This window comes from Misgurnus anguillicaudatus, chromosome 19 (assembly GCF_027580225.2).
Source record: "Misgurnus anguillicaudatus chromosome 19, ASM2758022v2, whole genome shotgun sequence".
In the NCBI taxonomy this organism is placed as follows: domain Eukaryota; kingdom Metazoa; phylum Chordata; class Actinopteri; order Cypriniformes; family Cobitidae; genus Misgurnus; species Misgurnus anguillicaudatus.
In genome coordinates, this window is record NC_073355.2 from 29,272,364 (window position 1) to 29,295,250 (window position 22,887).

The 22,887-nt window shown below is 37.4% G+C and overlaps 1 protein-coding gene and 1 long non-coding RNA gene across 3 annotated transcripts in view; one reads left to right on the forward strand and one right to left on the reverse strand.

Moving 5' to 3' along the window:
* LOC129436207 (uncharacterized) lies at positions 1–21,346 on the reverse strand. The gene is made up of 3 exons (XR_008641747.2): positions 21,111–21,346; positions 13,524–13,652; positions 1–842 (listed from the first exon to the last, which is right to left on the reverse strand). It is a non-coding gene; the product is annotated as an uncharacterized lncRNA (long non-coding RNA).
* Positions 21,347–21,380: 34 nt separating this feature from the next.
* nubp1 (nucleotide binding protein 1 (MinD homolog, E. coli)) overlaps positions 21,381–22,887 on the forward strand; it is a 42,233-nt gene continuing 40,726 nt past the window's right edge. The window contains exons 1-2 of one of the 2 annotated variants that reach the window (XM_073857381.1): positions 21,381–21,504; positions 21,972–22,075. In XM_073857381.1, the coding sequence (XP_073713482.1) occupies positions 21,474–21,504; positions 21,972–22,075 (135 nt within the window). In that variant the 5' untranslated portion in view covers positions 21,381–21,473. Of the gene's footprint in view, positions 21,505–21,571; positions 21,705–21,971; positions 22,076–22,887 lie in introns of those variants that run through there. The other variant, XM_073857382.1, reaches the window with a different exon arrangement.

Here is a 22,887-nt window from a genome sequence, read left to right on the forward strand (position 1 = left end):
GTTTGTCCGTTAAGGGCTTCTGTAGAAACATGGTGGCACAAAATGGCGACTTCCATGTAAGGGGACCATCTCGCATGTAGATAAAAACGTCTCATTATAAGGTAATAAACACATAACGGTTCATTATAAAAAAGTCTTTATACACCCCTGATAATATAGTTTTGTATATTATTTTGCATTTCTGTCAAGAGATCCTTTTAAAAATTACACACTGCACCTTTAATTGTCGCAGGAAAAAATGCAGATGTGATACAATGTGTATTCATAAACAGCCTTGTTAAAAACCAAATGTGACACTATTATTAGCGTATTATTAATATTATAATACTAATTGTACTATTATTCTTTTAACTCAAATGATAAGAAAAACTAAAGCAAAACAATCCCATAAACACATACAATAATCACATAGACATTTGATATCATTGTGGTAAAGGTGAATTTCTCTTCCACTGAATAGAATTGAACTATTTTGCCATCATTTGCCATTGGTTAACCAACAGATAATTACCAACCCAAACTTAAACCATTCGTGATTACATGTCAATGTAAATGTATTAATTGGAGAAAATTGCACATTTCACATCGAAGCTCAGTTTACATATCCGGTTCTGGTCTCAATCCCACAAAGCATGTTTATGTGCTCAGACTTTTTGTTGGATGCTTCTGGCTCGGTCGGTGTAGCGATGTGGAAATTCTGTTGATCCAGACAGCTGTGAAATAGCAGGCCGCCTGCCAAGCAGAGCAATATAGGGTGGAGCTCAAGATTGAGGCGGCCCCACCGTGGCCTCCGTACATCCGTAGACTTTTCTCCAGACTAACATTATGCTTCAGTTCTCTTCCTAATGAGACAAAAAAATAGAACAAGAATTCCATTTCAGGCATCTGTGACGGGAATGTGGTATGACTTTATGCAGTCTATGACCTGGGTAAGCGTGTGGACTAGATCCGAATCCATATGTGAAATATATATATATAGCCAATCCACATTCTGTGGAAGTTTGTGAACTTAGGAGCAAAAGGTTTTTCTCTGGTTTCTTCCATCTTATCGCTACTGCTATGACTAAATGTAAACTTAATGCTCTATCAAATGCTCTCTGTTGTGTGAATGCACAGAGAGATAGTTTCCACCTCAGTGATGATGAAGATGGGAATTGTGGGTATTTTTGTCAGTAATAGGGACAGTTATCATTTAAATTCCAGACAGTTAATGGAACGCATGGATCCTGCAGGGCTGCAGACTGCAAGTGTGAACACACAAAGCGGCCTATGCAATAATCAGAATTCTTTAGTAGTCGGGGTGAGAAGTGCAGGGGAGGCAGGTCAGAATCTGCAGGCTGTTTCAGGATCACTATGCTCTGGGTGATGACCTGGTCACAGGTGGAGAAATACACCAGAGAAACCCTCTGGGGTGGGTTGGACTATACCACATGTCTAAAATTGTAAATGCAATGAAAAAAGTTCCAGTCCCGGCTAGGTCAGGTGGCCTTTCTTTGTGGAGTTTCTGATGTTCTCCCTGGGTCAACGTGGGTTTACTCCAGGTTTCCTCCCACAGGCCAAAAACAAGCAGGTTAGGTGAATTTCGAAATGCCAAACAAACACCTAGTTTACCGTTTATACAAAACTGCAGATTAAGCTCAAACGGGAAAAATTTTGTAGCATACACTCTAAATATGTCAGGGTTATTTTTGACCCATAATGGGTAAATATTGGACAGAACACGTGCTGGGTTAAAAATTAAACCAATGCTGGGTTATTTTAACCCAACTGCTGGGTTATTATACCCCATAGTTGCATAACAACAACATTGGGTCATTTTTGACCCAGCATGGGGTAATTTTTAACTCAGCACGTGTTCTGTCCAGTATTTACCCATTATGGGTCAAAAATAACCCAGACATTTTTAGAGTGTACACTGCTTAAAGGAATAGTTCACCCAAAAATGAAAATAATGTCATTATTGACTCACCCTCATGTCGTTCCCAACTCATAAGACCTCCGTTCATCTTCAGAACACAGTTTAAGTCTGAGAGCTTTTTGACCCTTCATTGAAAATCTACGTACGGTATACTTTCCATGTCCAGAAAGGTAATAAAAACATCATCAAAGTAGTCCATGTGACATCAGTGGGTCAGTTAGAATATGTTGAAGTATCGAAAATATTTTTTGGAAAAAAAAACAAAAATTACGAAGTATCGAAAATACATTTTGGTCCAAAATTACGACTTTATTCAGAATTGTCTTTTCTTTCGCGTCTGTTGTGAAGCGCATGCGCGAGACTTAAGTCACATGACTGCAGTGACACGGATGACGTATTATCCTCAGAAAAGTTTTTTTTTCAAACTTACAGTGTGTGTCTCCCTCAGACTGTAAACGAAGCCCGGGTGCACACAAAAAAAACAGCTGGGGCGCACCAGATAACACGTCAGCTGTGTCATACGTCATCCCTGTCACTGCAGTCACGTGACTTTAGTCTTGGCATGCGCTTCACTACAGACTCGGAAGAGAAGACAATGCTGAATAAAGTCGTAATTTTGGACCAAAATGTATTTTCGATACTTCAACACATTCTAACTGACCCACTGATGTCACACAGACTACTTTGATTATGTTTTATTACCTTTCTGGACATGGACAGTATACCGTACGAAGATTTTCAATGAAGGGTCAACAAGCTCTCAGACTAAATCTAAAACATCTTAAACTGTGTCTCGAAGATGAACGGAGGTCTTACGAGTTTGGAACGACATGAGGGTGAGTCATTAATTACATTATTTTCATTTTTGGGTGAACTGTCCCTTTAAGAATCAAAGCAAAAGCATATTGTTTTTAAAGGGATATGTCCCTCAATCCTCTTATAGTAACTGCAGTAATAGTTGCTTTGACATGAGAAAATGTACAGCAGGACACCAGTCACACTTTTTTTCTCCAATGCATTTTTCTCCAGGTACACTCTTAGAAAGAAGGATACACAGGTTGTGACTGGGATTGTACCTTTTGAAATATTCCTAAAATGTTCCATTGTATACCAATACCTTTAATGTACTTATATGAACTCTTTAGGTACAAATTGATGCAAATAATAAAAGGGCACTGCCCCAAATTAACTAGTTTTATGTTTTAAAACGTACATACAAAGAAACAGAGAAAAATATTTATTTTAACTCTAAAACTTAGAATTACAGAGAATTATTACACCAAGCTTCAACCTTCCAGTAGTGTGGCCTCAGACATCCCTGTATCCTATCTAAAAACTCAACCCACATTTTTACTCATGAGCTATGATTTCAGTAGAGAAACAAGGAACTGAAATTGTGCCGCTCGGCCTAGACAGGAAGATCCTCCCCCTTTTACGATTCCCACCAGGAACTTGATCTGGTCTTAACTCAAACCTCTTGTACTGCGTGTGGACACCACCCATTTGCTTGGGGAGAAATTGGTGGGAGGGGGGATTAAAGAAAAGAGCTCTATTATGTTGGCAGTAAAATCCGTTTTGTCGTTGCCTGCTACACCTTTCCCATGATTGGCTGAGTACAGGACAACACATTTATTGTACGGGACACGTTTCCATACAATTTGCATTTTATCTGTCATTCATTTGTTTAAAACATGTGAGCCTCAGGGGTGCATTTGTGCTGAGGAGTCAAGGGCTCTCCAACATCATGACAGTAGTTGCTTTTACTTAACAAGCGTAATGAAATTCCCTCTCTCTCGCTCTCTCTCTCTCTCTCTCTCTCTCTCTCTCTGTTCTGATTAACTTCAAGTGCTCTTTAACCCTGCGTAAGTCAAGGGAAAATAAGACTAAAGTGGCCAGTTCTGATGAAACTAAATGAAAGTTTTTTTACAATACATGAGCTCTAATTGTGCCAAGGCTCTTGAACAAGGTCTAGTTCCTGTCTGCCATTGGAGTGGTTTCTGTGCCAACTGCTTAACTGATTAATCTGGGCTGCTAGCCATTGACTTGAGACCACACATTCTGAATTAACTAACTTCAATAACCTTAATAAATGATTGATATACTCTAGGTCCATGAAATGCAGTAATTGTAGCTCTGTTGTACATGGATGACCATCAGTGTTGGGCAAAATGTAGAACTTAAAGGAACAGTATGTAGGATTGTGGCCAAAACTGGTACTGCAATCACAAAACTTGTGGCTAAAACCGGTACTGCAATCACACAACTGGTGGCCAATACACAACATGACAACATAAACATCAGTTGAGGGCTGCAACTTTTTAAATGATAATATCCTGGCCGGACCACTGTTGTCAGTGATGTAAGTATTTGAAATGAAAATGATTTCTTAATGTCTAGTGACATATCAGGGCCATTTTATGATTAATTGATATACATTTCTTACATACTGTTCCTTTAAGAACTGACTATTATTCACGTTGTCAGAAAAAAATGATCAAAAAGTTTAAAAAATTACCTAATAAATTCATATTAGGGTACACAATTGCATTTCAAAGATATTGGTACGAAATGCATATCTTTATCTAAATGGTACATATTAAGACCTTTTTGAAGGGTATAAGCTACTGCCCACCCAGGTGAAAGCTTTGGGCCATTTTACGTTAAAAAATTCTGGAAAATGAATTTAATTTGAATTAGAGTTTAATTTACTGAACTGCAATTTAAAAAAATGAAACCATCACACTATAGAGCAATTTCGGTCCAAATTAAAAAACAAAATGGGCAGGGACAGATTACAGATTATGTCATTGGTGAGCTGTTTATTTTTACATGACTTGAGTAATTGTAAGAATTCTTGCAAATGAAGCGTTATTCCACCATAGTCTATAAAATGAAAATTAGTTTACCAAATATATAAAAAGCATTAAAGGGGACATATCATGAAAATCTGACTTTTTCCATGTTTAAAGGTACTCTCCACTTTTTTTTGAAAATATACTCATTTTCCAGCTCCCCTAGAGTTAAACATTTGATTTTCATAGTTTTGGAATCCATTCGGCTGATCTCCGGGTCTGGCTGTACCACTTTTGGCGTAGCTTAGCATAATCCATTTAATCTGATTGGACCATTAGCATTGCGCAAAAAATAACCAAAGAGTTTCGATATGTTTCCTATTTAAAACTTGACTTTTCTGTAGTTACATCGTGTACTAAGACTGATGGAAAATGAAAAGTTATGATTTTCTAGGCAGATATGGCTAGGAACTATACTCTCATTCTGGCGTAATAATCAAGGACTTTGCTGACGTAACATGGCTGCAGGAGACGCAATGATATTACACAGCAGCCGAAAATAGTCCCCTTAGTCACTTTCAATAGCAGGGGACTAAGTGGTTTAATAAAAGTTGTACCGCTAGACACGGAGATCAGCTAAATGCATTCCAAAAAGGTAAAGATCAAATGTTTAACTCTAGGGGAGACGGAAAATGCATATTTTCAAAAAAAGTGGAGTGTCTCTTTAAGTGCTATAATTGGGTCCCCGGTGCTTCTATCAAGCTAGAAAATGTGATAAAGATCAACCCATTAACTTAGTTTTGGTAAACCATTCTCTGCAAGCATGTGAAAAAAATAGGTAATTGAAATTTGGCTCCCCTTGTGATGTCAGAAGGGGATAATACAGCCCCTTAATCTGCACTATCCAGCCACGACACGGCCATTTAGTGCAGAGATCAGCTCATTTGCATTTAAAAGGACACTTTTTTTTTCTTTTTGAACAAGCTGTATGTGAATTAGCGTACAAAGTAGCATCTGTTTTTACGTCATCTCAAACTTTTAAAAATACTAAAAACTAAAAATACTTACTATTCAATTATTCCAATGGAATTTAACTATAAAAGTACTTAATTCCGAATGGTGCACAACCCTGATATTCATGTGAACATCAAAATTTCTGTATCATCTCTGCGAGTGTTTTATGCTGCAAACATGATTTTAAAGGAAAACACCACCGTTTTTTCAATACTTTATTATGTTCTTACCTCAACTTAGATGAATTAACACATACCTATCTTTTTTCAATGCGTGCACTTTTAATCTTTGTACAGCGCTTTTTGAATGTCTTAGCATTTAGCCTAGCCCCATTTATTCCTATGGCTCCAAATAAAAGTTTTATTTTGTGCCACCATACTTGCTCGTGTGGCTACTCATGTGGCAGTCTTTAAATAGGAAAACATGGAAGTGTTTGGTGGCTTCTAAATCCATCCCTGTTTGGATCCTAAGGAATGAATGGGGCTAAGCTTAATGCTAACACATTCACGAGGCGCTGTACAAAGATTAAAAGCGCTGGCAAAGAAAAAAGATAGGTATATATTAATTCGTCTAGTTGAGGTAAGAGCATAGTAAAATATTTAAAAAGGTGGTGTTTTCCTTTAAACACACCTTATATTAACCAGCTACCTTACCATTGGCTTCAACCATTCTTCAGAGTCTTTTTAACTGCACTTGATGTGATTTGTGAAGATGGGAGTGTGTTTGCGCAGCTGTTTGAGGTCGTTGCAAGCAATCCTCATCTACCGCTCCTCCTTTAATGTTACTGATGATCCAGACGTCCCATACACACACTCTAACATCCAACAACACATGGCACTATTCATAGAAACAAAATACTCGTAGCTGGTATTTTGAGGAAATGCACGTCTGGCTATTTCCTTTGCTAGAAATGGATTAAATTTTAGCTGGTCAGAGCACAACCGAAATAGAAGTATTTTCCTTCCTCTTAACTGTTCTGGGCTGAGTTTATCCTGGAGCAACTGTGTCATGAACGCTGCTCGCGATGTCATGAAGCCAGCTGGCTTGTTGCTGTGGTGACTTAGTTTGACCTCAGACCTACAGAGTTTATTGGGTTAAAAATGGATTAACCATATGGTGTACGTATAGGGGAGAGATTCAAGTGTAAAGATCAAAGTAAAAAGCATTTCCCATAATGGCATCCGTGCCAAATATATTTAGTGCTGAACAAAACCCACAATGATCTTGGAGTTTCATTGATTTTACCAACTGAGAATAAACCGGGCTAATAAGTCTGGAAAACCAGAATCCACACATGGCATTACAAAACTCCATCGAATGGGTGTATTCAATCTGAGAACTAAGATTGAATGTCACTTTGCTAATCATGTAGCTACAATACCTGATCTTGGATAGGGTTCAATGGACAGCTCCCTGCTGGCACAACAGGAGCTGTGTGTTAGGATTGCTGTGCAAACAAATGGGATGAAAACACATTTATCCTCTTCAAATAGAAGCTAGATTTACTCTACATGCCACAACACAAAACCTTGTAGAGTGCTGTGTTCAGAAAACTTTCTGAGTCGTGGTCAGACATTTGTAGGCTTGCTTTGTGCTTTCTGGTTCACTGCTATGAGAAAATCAATTCTGAAGCCCAGACTTTAAGAATCCCATTACACAATGTGTCTTATCATCTCTGTTTGAAAGATAGTTGGTCCGTGCTTTACAAAGCTGATGCTCAAATACTAAGGGAAAAATCCACAAACAGATGCAACACTTTCACTTTCGTTTCTTTTAAATGAATGGGGCGTAGCAACCACTAAAGCCAAGGGTGGCACTTTCAAAACTGCAATAACTTCAATAACTTCAAAACTGTATGTTATGTAAAGGCTGGTAACATGCAAAGAAACAACATAGCCTTTTGCATATAACAAGAATTTATAGACCTAACAAATGCCTTTGTCATCAAGAGATAAGCAGTTAACCTGGCTGGTTAGCACTCTTTTAACTGCCTGACCTGCCACAAACAGATGTGTAGCCAAGCACCTTTTTGTCATATTATAGAGCACATTCAAGTGCCTTTAAAGTGGCCATGGCATGAAAATCTGACTTTTTCCATGTTAAAGTGCTATGATTGGGTCCCCAGTGCTTCTATCAACCTAGAAAATGTGAAAAAGATCAACCCAGTAACTTAGTTTTGGTAAACCATTCTCTAAAAGCACATGAAAAAATAGGTTGTTGAAATTTGGCTCCCCTTATGATGTCATTAGGAGCTCTTATTATAATAATACCACCCCTTAATCTGCACTATCCAACCACAGCACTGCCATTTAGTGCAGAGAAAAGCACAATTGAGTTTTAGTTGCAACAAACCACCATCATTCTGATCAGTGTTTGAATTTCATCAGCTCATTAGCTTTTTAAAGAACACACCCAAAACGGCACATTTTTGCACACACCTACATAGTGGCAATTTAAACATGCTATAATAAATTATTTATATGGTATTTTGAGCTAAAACTTCACATATGTGCTCTGGGGACACCAAAGATTTATTTGACATCTTAAAAAAGTATTGTGCCATGGCCCCTTTAAAGGGATAGTTCACTCAAAAATAAAAATTCTGTCATCGTTCAATTGTTAAAAACCTGTATAAATGTCTTTGTTCTGCTTAACACAAATGAAGATATTTTGACCAATGTTTGTGACCAAGCAGTTTTTAAGTACTGACTTCCATAGTGCTTTTTTTTTCGGAAGTTAATGGTGCTCCTGTTTCCTGCTTGATTACAAATATCTTGATTCATTGATTCCTTTGTGTTCAGCAGGGAAAACAATTTTGCAGCCTTGGGACAACATGAGGGTGAGTAAATGTTGACAGGATGTTTGGATGAACCCTTTAATGCACTCATAGTCTGCCATCACTGCAAGCAAATGTCATTTTTGGCCGTGTTTGAGTCTTTTCCTGATTTGTATAATTCATGTGAATAGATCGTGTGAATAGATTCCTACAACAAATCAAAAAAGATGACCCTTTCTTGTGAAATGCAAGCTAAAGTCTCAGTCTAATGAGGAGATTAGGAGCATTAAAGCATCTTGAAACACTAACCAACCATCTTTTTTTTAAATGTTAATTGAGTTAGTTGGGTTGCACATCATTGAAGACAATGTTAGCATCTATTAATTTTAAAGGAAAACACCACAGTTTTTCAATATTTTACTATGTTCTTACCTCAGCTTAGACAAACTAATACATAGCTATCTTAATTCAAAGCGTGCACTTTTAATCTTTGTACAGCGCCTCCTGAATGTGCCATGAATTTAGCCTAGCCCCATTCATTTCTATGGCCCCAAACAGGGATGAATTTAGAAACAACCAAACACTTCCATGTTTTTCCTATTTAAAGACTGTTACGTGAGTAGTTACACAAGTATGGTGGCACAAAATAAAACTTTTGTTTGGAGCCATAGGAATGAATGGGGCTAGGCTAAATGCTAAAACATTTACGGAGCGCTGTACAAAGATTAAAAGTGCACACATTGGAAAAAGATAGGCATGTATTAATTCTTCTAAGTTGAGGTAAGAAAATAGTATAATATTGAAAACGGTGGTGTTGTCCGTGATATTTTTGTCTTTCGAGTTTAAACTTTATATCGTGTCAACGTCACAGGCTGGTTTGTGGCAAAGCACTATAGTACACCGATGAAGTGTGTGTGTGTGTGTGTGTGTGTGTGTGTGTGTATGTGCGTGCGTGCGTGCGTGCGTGCGTGTGTGTGTGTGTGTGTGTGTGTGTGTGTGTGTGTGTGTGCATGTGTGTACCTGGTAATTATCACGTTGTGGGGACCAATTGTCGAATATAGTTTTGTATATTATTTTGCATTTCTGTCAAGAGATCCTTGATCCTTTTAAAAATTACACACTGCACCTTTAAATTACTGATTTCCAATTGATTTCATTCTTTGACATGACCTTACTCAGTCACTGAATGTTCTTTATTACATAGGATGATTTTATGTAGAAAACAGTACATCTCAAAAAATGGCTACAGTAGCAGAGTTTCGACAGCAGAGTCACAAAAGTTTTCTGGTAATATATTTGTCATTAGTGGCCGGTTGCATAAACATAGCCATGAAGTTAAGACTGTGTCTTAAGAATGAGTATGACTAAATTAGTTAGGGCTAATCAGTCTTATTATTTGAATTTAAATTAGACCAATCTACCTTTCTATGTAGAAAACTTTAACCAGTTATGATTAGTCTTGAAGAAATAAATTCATGACTAACTTTAAAGACTAGTCTTAAAGTTTTATACAACTGGCCACTGGTTTGACAGACAGGGCTTTGTTTAAGCCAGGAGTAAGCCTTAGTAAAATTAGTAGGCTACATTTAAATAGCTTTTATAAATGTGCCCAAAATACTGGTGCGAGTACATGGTCAGAAGAACTTGTCAAAATATGTACTCCAGCTGTCACTGGGGCTATACCGTTATTAGTACATATCTGACCCTGGACCACAAAACCAGTTATAAGTATTGCAATGGCCAAAAATACATTGTATGGGTTAAAACTAATAATCTTTTTATGCCAAAAATCATTTAGTAAAGATTATGTTCCATTAAGATGTTTTGTGAATTCCTACTGTATTATATATAGAAAATGTATTTATTGAAAGTAATATGTGTTGCTAAGAACTTCATTTGGACAACTTTAAAGTCAATTTTCTCAATATTTAGATTTTTTTGTACCCTCAAATTCCAGATTTTCAAATATTGTCCTATCCCAACAAACCATTCATCAATGGAAAGCTTACTTATTCAGCTATCATATGATGTATACATCTCAATAAAAAAAAATAACTTTAAGACTTTTGTGGTCACATATTAGTATCTCAGAGGTACATATTGGTACCAAGTATACATATCTGTAGCCTACCTAGTGGAACATAGTCTATGGACCTTTTTCCACTACATAGAAACTACATAGAAAATGTAGTATAGGGTCTGTGGATGTTAGAGGTTTGCATGTCACGCATGTGCTATTTAGTATTGCCATTGGAAACGCTCATGCATCATTATTTGGAACAATCAATTTCCTTTATAAAGGTGTGCCTGGGTTGAAACAACCAAACGTTTGGGTAATGAATCGATCCAGATGGATGCCATGGTTGAACGGGTTTTTCAGGTTTATTTGTAATAAATATCTTCACTGTACAATGACATTCTTACACTACATTGCATTCCTGCTTTGCATGTGCAATGTAAGAGTAATGCACGTTTCAAGTTTATCATGAATGCCTTTTATTATCATGTTGTGAGCTGTGTATTTATGTTTATCTTACACCTGGCGGGGTACACAGGAAAATGTCCTGCGCAGGCATATGCAACGCTCCTGGTTTATAAACAATGAACTCCAGGGCGGCCTTGAAGTCAGACAGCTGCCGCACTGCGTCACGTGCACAAACATCACCGTTCCAGCGTATATGCGGTCCCACGGATATCACACACCTCAGTGCCACACACACACACATTACACTACATCAGAGAGGTCTAATATTACATCCAATTACTGTGCCACCGACTCTGCTCGTTTTATCTTAACAGACATGTAATTTTCCCATAATGCACAGGGAAACATCTCCAAGCTGGCACACAGATCCGTTGTGGGGTCCTGTCGGACAAACTGCAATATGAGCGGTGAAAGCTGCGCTATTACCACGAGAGTCATGCAGGGCGCTGACACAGCCGAAAGATTTCATAACAAAGGCTAGACGGCGTAAACAACGGGTGAGATATGAGCCAAACAATAATTGACTCAAAGGAATGTGTGCCTTTAAAGATAGATGACAGCTGAGGATGTGAATATACATAGGCTGACTGGGGGGGTTAGGGGAAGGGTGATTATGGGGAATACCCAAAAAAAACTGGGGTAAATGCTAATCATACACTGCAAAAAATGACTTTCTTACTTAGTATTTTTTGTCTTGTTTTCAGTAAAAATATCTTAAAAGTCTTAAATTAAGATGTATTTTCTTAATGAGCAAAATGACCTAGGAAAATAAGTCTAGTTTTTAGACAAAAAATATCAAATTTAAGCGAATTCGTGCTTAAAACAAGAAAAAAAAGTCTGCCAATGGAATAAGAAAAAAATTCTTGAATTAAGTGTTTATGAAACTTTCAAGAAAAAAAAATGTATTCCATGAAAACTTTTCATGAAAAGTAATGCATACATTACTTTTTAGTTACTTTTGCGTTACTTTTTCTTGGCTGAGGCTTGATCTCTTTCAGGCCTTGCAGGTGTTTTTTATGACTGAAAAGTTCTGCATTCAGATTCAGAAATTGCATTTTCATCACAAAAATGTTGAGCTCTGGCCTGCCATCTCAGTTTCTGACTCAAACTGTTCCCACATAGGCGTCTACGCATAGAGTGCATAATGTGACTACGTTTAGTTTAATTCAGTACATCATTTTTTTTCATCAAAATAATTAAACTAAAGTAACTTAAATATTAAAGGTGCTTTAAGCGTATTCACGGATTTTAGACCATAATTTTTTTTTACATACAGCAAACATCTCCTCACTATCTGCTTGCTGCCTGTCCGCTGATCAAACTGTAAAAAAACGCGATCTCTGTAGACAGCCCAGCCCCCACAAACTGCAATATAAACACAGTGGCCAAACCTAGCACCACGAAACAAAACAAAGTGTTCCAGCCAATAAACAACAAGAAGGATTTGGGGGTGGGGGATGGGCGCGTTCATGAAAGCACGAAAGGGAGTGGGAGAAGTTAGCTATGCTCCGTTTGTTTGAAAACCGTTCAAAAAGTGACATCTCACGAGATTCTGTGCCTTAGAAAAATTAAACTAAAAAAATTTGTAAAAAGTAAAAATAACACAAAAAAGGTAAGTAATTCTAAATTAACAAATTATTCAGTAAATTTCACTTCATTTTATCATGTAAAATCCACCTAAATTTGTAAGGAAATTAACTTAATAATTTTGTGTTGAAACTACTTGAATTATTTAAGTAAATAAAACTAACTAGGCAGTGGACTTGAACTTCCCAGCATGCTTTGCATGGGACTGCATTTGGAGAGTAAATTAGAAAGTAAACGCTATTTTTGTGCTTTTAACAAAAAAGAAAGACTTGTTAGTGTTTAAGGTTAAATAATCTTTGAGATTTAGAAGAGTTTTTGTTTTGAGTTTTGTGGTTACCATCATTCAGAAGAGTGGTGCTTGTGTATAGACAACAGGTGACATAATAAAAATCATGATGTACACAGGAACTGTGCTTATGCCGGTACTGAGAACTACTGAGTCTCTTCTTACTTGCTCTGAGCTCAACCTAATGTGGCAGTTAAATGTGGAAAGTTAACATAGAATAAGAGATTAAAAAACGATTAGATTAAACTTCATTTAGTATGTAGAAAATAAACCATTAAATTGATCTGGTTGCACATAAAAAAGTCATGAGTTCGATCACAACCCCCAACACTGGAAGTCAATGGGGTCTCGGTCTCTGATCGGTTTGGTTACAAACATTCCTCAAAATATCTGAACAAAGAAATGAATACAGGTTTGTAACAACAACGTGAGAGTGAGTAAATGATGACAGGTTTTTTTTTCATTTTTGGATGAACTATACCTTTAAGTTGCTTTGAATAAAAGGATCTGCCAAATGCATGTGAATGTAAAATGTTACAATCTTCATGCAATCTGGGATTTGTCATTTGCCAATCCCCTTACATTTCCATCCACATCATCTCCCAAATTCTTAATAAAAAAGTTGAAAAAAGCCAAAAAACAAAAAGTTTGTCTGACCGACTTACCATGTGTGGGAAGCTATCGCAATCTTAAATTCGGTTGTCTGGCCCACTCCTCGAGTCTGTTCTGTACCATCAGAGATGTCCTGTTCCAGCTCACTGGTCCTGTTCTCCATTTTAAAACTCCTGCAGGGCCTGGAAACACAGCACAATAACAAATTGTGGTGGGTTTGCTGTCATATTCTGACATTCAGTGTTTCAGGAGCTCGAGTCTAAAAATGTGGGCTGATGTTTTTGTCCTGACTTTCTTATTTCCTTTACAGCTTTATAGAGACAAATGAGAAATAGCAAGATTAGCACTTTTGTACTGAGCGAATCCAATCATTGTGATGGCTGGTGATGCCAGTGAGACGTTTCCCCTGGGCCACCGACACACTGCAAGAGCGACCATTTGCATCCTCCCTTTCCTTTGCACTTTACAAGCTCACTCACACACATTTCAATGCTGTTACCGTCAGCCCATGAGATTCAGAGGGCTTGAGACTTGTTCATTCGTGTCAAAATGTTAGACTGCTCTATTTCTTGTGTTCACACTGCATTGCATTCCATTAAGCCCAGTTTAATCACTTTGTAAGTCTGCTCCTAGCCTGTGCGATGATCTTGTAGTGCACATCTTAATAACTTGAGTGCTTTAATGAGTGCACTTCTGTTTTATTTGTCATCCAAATTTAGGCTGAAACTGCATCTATTTGAGGTCCTTCCTTCTGTGCAATCTGCTTGGTAAAGACTAGTTTTGTCCTATGCATGTATTCCCACATGGGTTAACTTAATATACACTCACCTAAAGGATTATTAGGAACACTTGTTAAATTTCTCATTAATGCAATTATCTTATCAACCAATCACATGGCTGTTGCTTTAATGCACTTAGGGGTATGGTCCTGGTCAAGACAATCTCCTGAACTCCAAACTGAATGTCAGAATGGGACAGAAAGGTGAATTTAACGATTTTGAGCGTGGCGTGGTTGTTGTTGCAAGACAGGCTTGTCTGAGTATTTCACAATCTGCTCAGCTACTGGTATTTTCACACACAACCATTTCTAGGGTTTACAAAGAATGGGAAAAACATCCAGTATGTGGCAGTCCTGTGGGCGAAAATGCCTTGTTGATGCTAGAGGTCAGAGGAGAATGGGCCGCCTGATTCAAGCTGACAGAAGAGCAACTTTGACTGAAATAACCACTCATCACAACCGAGGTATGCAGCAAAGCATTTGTGAAGCCACAACACGCACAACCTTGAGACGGATGGGCTACAACAGCAGAAGACCCCACCGGGTACCACTCATCTTCACAACAAATAGGAAAAAGGCTACAATTTGCACAAACTCACCAAAATTGGACAGTTGAAGAATGAAAAAATGTTGCCTGGTCTGATGAGTCTCGATTTCTGTTGAGACATTCAGATGATTTCTTGGCACACTTTAGGCCCCTTATAGGGCCAAATGGGCATCGTTTAAATGCCACGGCCTACCTGAGCATTGTTTCTGCGATGTCCATCCCTTTATGACCACCATGTACCTACCCATCCTCTGATGGCTACTTCCAGCAGGATAATGCACCATGTCACAAAGCTCAAATCATTTCAAATTGGTTTCTTGAACATGAAAATGAGTTCACTGTACTAAAATGGCCCCCAGAGTCACCAGATCTCAATCCAATAGAGCATCTTTGAGATGTGTTGGATTGGGAGCTTCGTGCCCCGGATGTGCATCCCACAAATCTCCATCAACTGCAAGATGCTATCCTATCAATATGGGCCAACATTTCTAAAGAATGCTTTCAGCACCTTGTTGAATCAATGCCACGTAGAATTAAGGCAGTTCTGAAGATAAAAGGAGTCAAACACAGAATTAGTTTGGTGTTCCTAATAATCCTTTAGGTGAGTGTACACAAACTTTTTAGGAGTCATCTCAGGTTAGAATTTCACAGCCACAGGTGACGAATCCCAGCAGCGTAATTATTGTAATTAACTATCACCAATCGCTCAAAAGTTTAATATATTTAGGTGAAAGATTAAGGAATGGTTTCTCACAGGAGCCCATTACTGAAGAAACCTCCATAGATATTGGTTTAAATGGAGACTTGGCTAAATTCCTGGATCTCTCACGACAGATCTTATTTTGTTAAGACACTTTTCTAAACAAAAGTCATGTTGTTTCAGCATACCAACTGAAGGCTGTGTATAATGAAAAACCTTGGTGACATTCTGTAGAGTGCTGTACAATACTAAAGATCAACTGTCAATGATCCACAGGCTTTTCACAAAAGCACACTTGTTAACAAGTGTCAAACATGCCCTTAGCTTTTCAGGATAAGTGCTTTGATTGGTCACACATTCTTCGGTTTCTTGGAGTGCATACTGACTATTCAACTTGACCAGTCCTTCATCCAGCGTCTTAGCGTGGGGTATGGTCAAGCTTCAGAGAGCAAATTCAAATCTGGCAAACATGACTGCTAGTTCAACCGTGATCAACCCGTCCGACACTGAAGAAAAGAAAGCACATGTTTTTGTCCTTGAGATGTCTGGAAAAAAGATTTAAGAGCATATCTCACAATGTCCATGAATCTCAGTGCTTTCGTCTTAAAGGCTCTATGTTGAAAAATCAGACCTTCTGACAGCTCACCAAAGCACAACCAATGCTATCTCATGGCAGTTCGTACGTATTTTACGAGGTGGATAATTCGCATAAATTCGTACGACCACATTCTTACATTTTTATACGAACTGCCTTGACCCCGGTTACTATTGAGTTAGGGGCTCGTAAACAGTGGCGGCCGGTGACTTCTTTATTCGAGAGTGCTCGATGTGAAGTTCATCACAACATGTATGTAGCCCGTCATGTGTGTGGTCAAGGCCGCCTTAATGCACTGGCTTACCTGGGCTGAAGCCCAGGGGCCTCCCAAGTTCAAGGGCCTCCCAAGTTTGCGTTCATGATGAGCTGAAAAGGTCATATTGTTTTGTAACTTGTCAGGTTTTCTGTCAATCACTCTAATTGCACGTTTCATGGCTGCTGATTGGTCCGTTGTAACTTAACGTGAAATAAAATGTTAGACGTAACATATTTTTTATTCCGCGTAATGTAATTAAGTGCGCGTTGTCAACTTGACATTCCTGCACGTTAGACTGAGTGTGACAGAGAAACGGGAAATAATCCACCAACAAATGAAAGAGTAATTTCTGAAATTTCATAATAAGCTCTAGTGAGGTGCAGCTCTCTCTCTCTCTCTCTCTTTCGTGCGCGCGCTCGCTCGTTCGCTCTCTCTGTGCTCCTGCAGCTGTCTGAGTCTCTGGCATGCAGAAGTCTCTCCAAACGTGCGCAAGAAACTGTGCGCTAAATTAAGAAAGGCGTTCCCGCACATAATGCTGTTAGTGGTTATAAAGTTTAAGTTTACTCGCGTTTATATCAGTGACGCGTGCGCAGCTGGAGCGATGTAGTTTGACGCGACGTTAGCTCAGTACACACATCTGTTGGTTTAGAAAGACGAGAAAGAGACGCAATGGTAAAGGTGCAAGTCTAATAAAGTAAAGAGCGACAAGACCATCTCAAATGATCATCCCATGATAGCACCATTATAATCTCATTATCTAAAGATCTTATATACAGGTATGTTCCCTGTCTGTCTTGTGCATACTTGGTCGTTTCACATGCTTATGTATGCATAAATACTAAATACAATGCATACTATATCTTCAATAGCCTACAAAATAAATAAGTGATTAAAAAATAAGATTCTGTCTATAAAGACTTATCTTTTGTTATCATTAATGCATTTTCACTTTAAAACTAACTTTAACTTCTTATATTGGTGAGCATTTAGTTAGTGAGTGGCAATTTTCTGCAAATTTGTATATTCCAAAAACTAAATAAACATAAAGCTTATAAACATACATATATACTTTCACACATTTTGGTTTTATTATCACCACATGTTGCTGTGTGTGGTTGTTAAATAAAGTGTCTTGTGTTTATGCTCAAGTGGGCTCAGTGATATGTTAATAACAATATTATGGTGTTTTCTGGCTCAAAGAGGGAAAACTCACTGTTGTATGTCTCGAAAGAAACTAATGCATTTTGATATGTAGATTACCTAGATATTACACTTAAAAAAATAGCCCATAAATCGAGGGGAAGGGGGGCCTACAAAACCTCTTAGCCCCGGGGCCTCACATGAGGTTAAGGCGGCCCTGTGTGTGGTTTGTAATTTCAAAATATGTGTTCTGCGCGTCGAGCGATCCTGTGTGCATCACGTGTCTTGTCAAAATAAGTGCCTGCTGCAGACGCGTCTAAAGGGTTTGTGATAAAAGAGACGCTCGCGTTTGCCAGGTGCTCACATAATCTCATGCGTAATCAGAGTTTATTGTTAAGGTAGTGTCATGCGTGTATTTTGTAAACGTGAGCGTCTCTTTTATCATAAACTGTTTTGACGCCTGTGCAGCAGGCACTTATTTTGAAAAAACTCATGATGCACATGGTCCACATGACACTCCGAACACATATTTTGAATTTGCGCCCCTCGAATGAGCAGTCACAAGCCGCCACTGCTCGTAAAATACCTACGAATTGTCAATAGGTTCTAAAAATGAAAAAGAAAAATTGCAGAAACATGCAGTCTGGGCCTCATGACTCGATTTTAATTTGTGCATTTGGCAGATGCTTTTATCCAAATGAGTTAACAGTATGCAACATTCAACAGTAGAGTGTTTATTTGTTACATTTGTTTAAAATTTTATGCATGTCTTTGATTTAAAATCAAATATGAGGCAAGATAAAATTCCTTTATTTATTCAATTGAATGTTTTATCTACATGACATTCTCCAGAGCAGGGGTTTTCAACTTTATGATGGCAGGGACCCCAATTTATGATGGACCATTAGTGAGGAACCCCTTTCCAACCATATTTGTGTGAAGAAACATTTAAACTGTGTTATGTGTAATTGTGATATTATGAAGACAGCAAATGTTTACCACAGTAGACTTTACAGTCTACTTTGCTTTGACCCTTGGGGGGACCCCAGATTGAAAATCCTGCTTTAGAGTATATCTTGTCAACTTCAGTTAGCCTTATTACTTCATAATAAAGCTATTCTAAAATCCTCACAAAACAAATGAATTAAATGAGCTTCAAAAGATGAAAAATAATCTTTTGATTCAACTGTCAATATTTACTCTTCATTTATTAAACATTGGTGTGTTAATCACATTGCTGCTGCCATACATAAGCCCTGTGTTACAGTGATTTCACCACAGTAAAGCAAACTGAATGTGAGCAAACCTTTTACAGCCTGTTGCTTTGTTGTCAGTCTTTAAGATAACTTAAAGCAGATGATGACAGGCACACGCTTCTTGGTTTTCAAGTTAAAAAAACACAAGCACACCCCCAGTGTCATCTGATATCAGTGCAGACCGAAAAAGCGGTGACTGGGTTTATCTTAAGCTAGCCAGGTGGAATAGTTTCCTTGGCAACAAAATGACATTTATGTGCACTTGCCCCGGGCTATCTGAGGATATAGAGACCTTCATGGGCAGACACTGCTTTTTACAGTCTTTTCTGTGTCAGTGCCATTATACAGCTTTGTATGATTTGTTTGCTTTCAGAAGTCATGTGACCAATGGAAAAGCCAATCAGAGTGCAATGTTTGAATTTTCAAAAATATAGGCATTAAAATGCAATTCGCAACTATTTTTGGTTTACAAAAAGTAAACCAAGTACATAAGAAACATTGCTCAAAACAGTGTCCTTACTTAACTCAATTAACAAAATGATTTATAATTTAAACCATAGCTTTAATTTTGCAATATGTCAGTTTGATATATAAAAATATGCATATATAATGTTTTACATGCTTTTTGTCATATAATGTTTTACCACATTTTAATTATAGGAGTGTTTAATTATTATAATGTCACAGGCAATAAAAATATTTTAAGTATCATAAACATTTCTAAAGGTATCACTTTTCAAACATATGCGTCAACAGAGAAGAAAGGTTATGGATTGCACCTTTAACATTGATTTATTCATCTGAACATCATTTTTAAGTTTTTATATCTACAATAAAATAAAATTTAAAAAATTATAGAACTAAAATCCCATCATAATTTTGAATTATGTTCAATTAAGACATTATTATGACTTTACTACAGTAGAAATTCACCTGTCTCCCCCTTCAGGTCTATGTGATGTATTGCACATGCTGATGTTTCGATTCTTTCTTTATTGATAATATTAGAATGCTGCTTTATAAAATTGTATAATATTAAATATTAATTTCACTAATATTTGGTATTGTCTTCCAGAGGAAAAATAGGTATTGCACAAACAAATTAGATTTTTCTAGCATCCTCAGCAAAAGAGAAAATTCCCCAGCACACCTGAGGGATTAATAAAAGAGCATTCATCTGAATGAGGGATAGGGGAGAAATGTGACGGAGACCTATAACGCCTGTCCAAGGGTGTGTCTCTCCCTTGCCCGCCTGCATGCTTTCAAGAATGGGAAAAACAAAAGATATCACATTACACTTCTCTGTCTGGTGAAAAACTCAGGGGGAAAATAAACACTGCTTTCGGATAAAACGAATGCCTGGAAACCTGGAGCAACAACTGCCTGGCAGCAAACTCCACTCCCTGTGGTGACACAACTTACCACAAGAAACATTTTAAGTTTGCAATTCGTATTAAAACTTTCTTCTTTTGTACAAAACAACTCACAGTACAGAAACTCCAACACAACTCTTCTTAAGGTGGTTTGAGTATTTTCCTTTTAAAGGCGTTCTTTTTGAATTTTTTCAGAGTCAGACACAAAAGTCAGACACAACTCACAAAGCTTTCTTCAGGGAAAGCAAGAAGTGTGGATGACAAACGGCTAACATTCAGCCAATCACCTTTCCTCTCATGACGTCCGGTGACATTTAAAAAGAAACATCTGTGACTGGGCAATTCAAACACAAAGCAGTGCTGTCTACAGTGACATGACCCTTGGGAGGGTCTAAGAAACTACTAGCATTGCCAAGAAAGTAAATTCTGCTTCCTTAAAGCCCTGTAAGTATACTGTACACAGAGTTAACCCTTCAGTGAATAAGATACTTAATCAACTAAAATGACAAAAGATCTGGTAGGACAATGGCTGTTTGCTGGTGAATACAGTAAACTGTGGCATTAGTCATATAGTGACATTCCTTTTGATCTATGAAACTTTTGATCTATTTTCACTGTTTTGAATCTGTGAAAATCAAAAGGCAAACTTCTCAATTTAAATGTTTTTAAGGCAGCTTTAAAACTACTAGTTATTGAAAGGTCAATGAGAAAAGCCTTTACAAATATTTCATTCTTTTATATGTATAGAGATAAATCCTTATAATCTTATTTGAGGGCAATCAGGAATTCTTTGTAAAAATCTATGCATTAAAACTTGTCTCATAACTTTAACGTCTAGTTTCCAATGGGTTTGAATTACTGCATGTGATGACGTAGATTTTAAAAATGAAGGATTGTTTAGTTTATATAAGTAATATTTATGTATACCGCACAAATGTATATTCATAAAAATTGTGACATGTCTGGCAAAGGCATGATCTCAAAAGAAGTCTCACCTTCTCCAAAATGAAACTTTCTCAGATTCCTTTACTCAACCACTTTCTATTAAAAACGTCTAGTCGGCAAATTTTCCCAGAATATCTTTGACTGGTTGCATTTACTGAAGTCGTTTTCAGCTTAAATATGTATTTTAGCCTGGGACTATGTTAAGCCTTGTCTGTGAAACCGAGAGTGTAACGTGAAGAAGGGTGTCAAATAAAATACAGAAATTTAATAAAAGGTGCGCATTTTTTATTTGATTCCCACATCTCTTATGTTACATTTCAAAAACGGAACGGAACCTTGGAAATACAGCCAGCTGTTTCCGAGGAATTAATGACCGCTGCACCAGAACCCGGAAGTGCGCCAGTGTTTGAAAGATGGCGGACGTTCCAAATGATGCACCAGAGCGTGAGTCTTTTGAAGGCGTTTACAATTGACACGTTAAAACTTCACTGTTTAAAGAGCATTTTCGTATTCATTTTACATTTCCTTAACGTTAGCATGTCCTCTATAATATATATTCCGCTATGTTTTATTCAAATTTTTATGTTATGGAAACTGACAAACTAAAAGTATAAAAACATCTGTCAGTGTCATCAGATAATCTGGTACTACAACCACACGTTTCAGCTGTCTGGATATTTGAACTTGCTGTTTATTTAACATCCATAAATACAATTCACGTTACTTTTTCTTTTATGTATTTCTGTTTTGGCTTGAAATGGCATCAGAAACTTATGTCTGTAACGTTATTTGTCTGTCATGTTGGTTATTGATCATTTAAGAAGGCATTTATGGTCGGGTAAAGCCCATAGTCTAATCATATACACATTATACATGTCTGTTAATTTTAGTTTGTTTGTAATTCTCTATAGACTGTCCGGGCACAAGCAGTGACCAGGCTGGGAAAACTTCTGCATGTCAGGGATGTCCAAACCAAAATATATGTGCGTCTGGTGCTGCCAAAGACCCTGACCCTGCTATACATTTTAGTTATATTTATTTGTGTGTATATATGTCACCCTGTCTGTGAAATCTCATAGGGGCATCAAAGATTGATTTCAATAAGATTTCAATTTACTTTTAATCTTGAACATGACCTTTCTCAGTCAATATTAAAGATATAAAGGTTATATTATTTCACAAAATGTTCTTTACATTATGTAGGATGTTTTCATGCAAAACAGTGGTTCTCAAACTGGGGGCCGCGAGATGGTGCCAGGGGGCCCCAGTTTTATGACATTTTATAAAATACATTACTTTATTATCATGAATTCTGTGTAATTAAACCTAAAAAAAATTATGGCTTCTAACCAACAGCACTACGTTGTATAATTTCATGTTTTGTTTAATTAAAATGTTACGTTTTAGAACTGTTTTTGTCCTAAATTTTCTTTGGGGGGGCCGTGAAGGAATTCACCGTACACAAGGGGGGGCGCACGCTGAAAAAGTTTGAGAACCACTGATGTAGAAAACAGTAAATCGCAAACAAAAACAACTTTAGCTGGGTTTTCACAGGCATGATCACATATGATAAATTTGAAATCTGATATATTTGTTTGCGTTTATTAATGATGTATCATTTACAAATATTGTACTCATGTTTTGTTTAATTTTAGGACTTATTTGTTAAAAAAGTTGCCTGAATGTCAGTAAAACCTCTCCAGTAGGGCTGGGTATTGATTCAGATGTTCCAGATCGATTCGATTTCGATTCACAAGCTATCAATTCGATTTCGATTCTCAATAAAAAAAATTATTCCGGTTCTCTGGTAGGTTTTTATTCTCGATT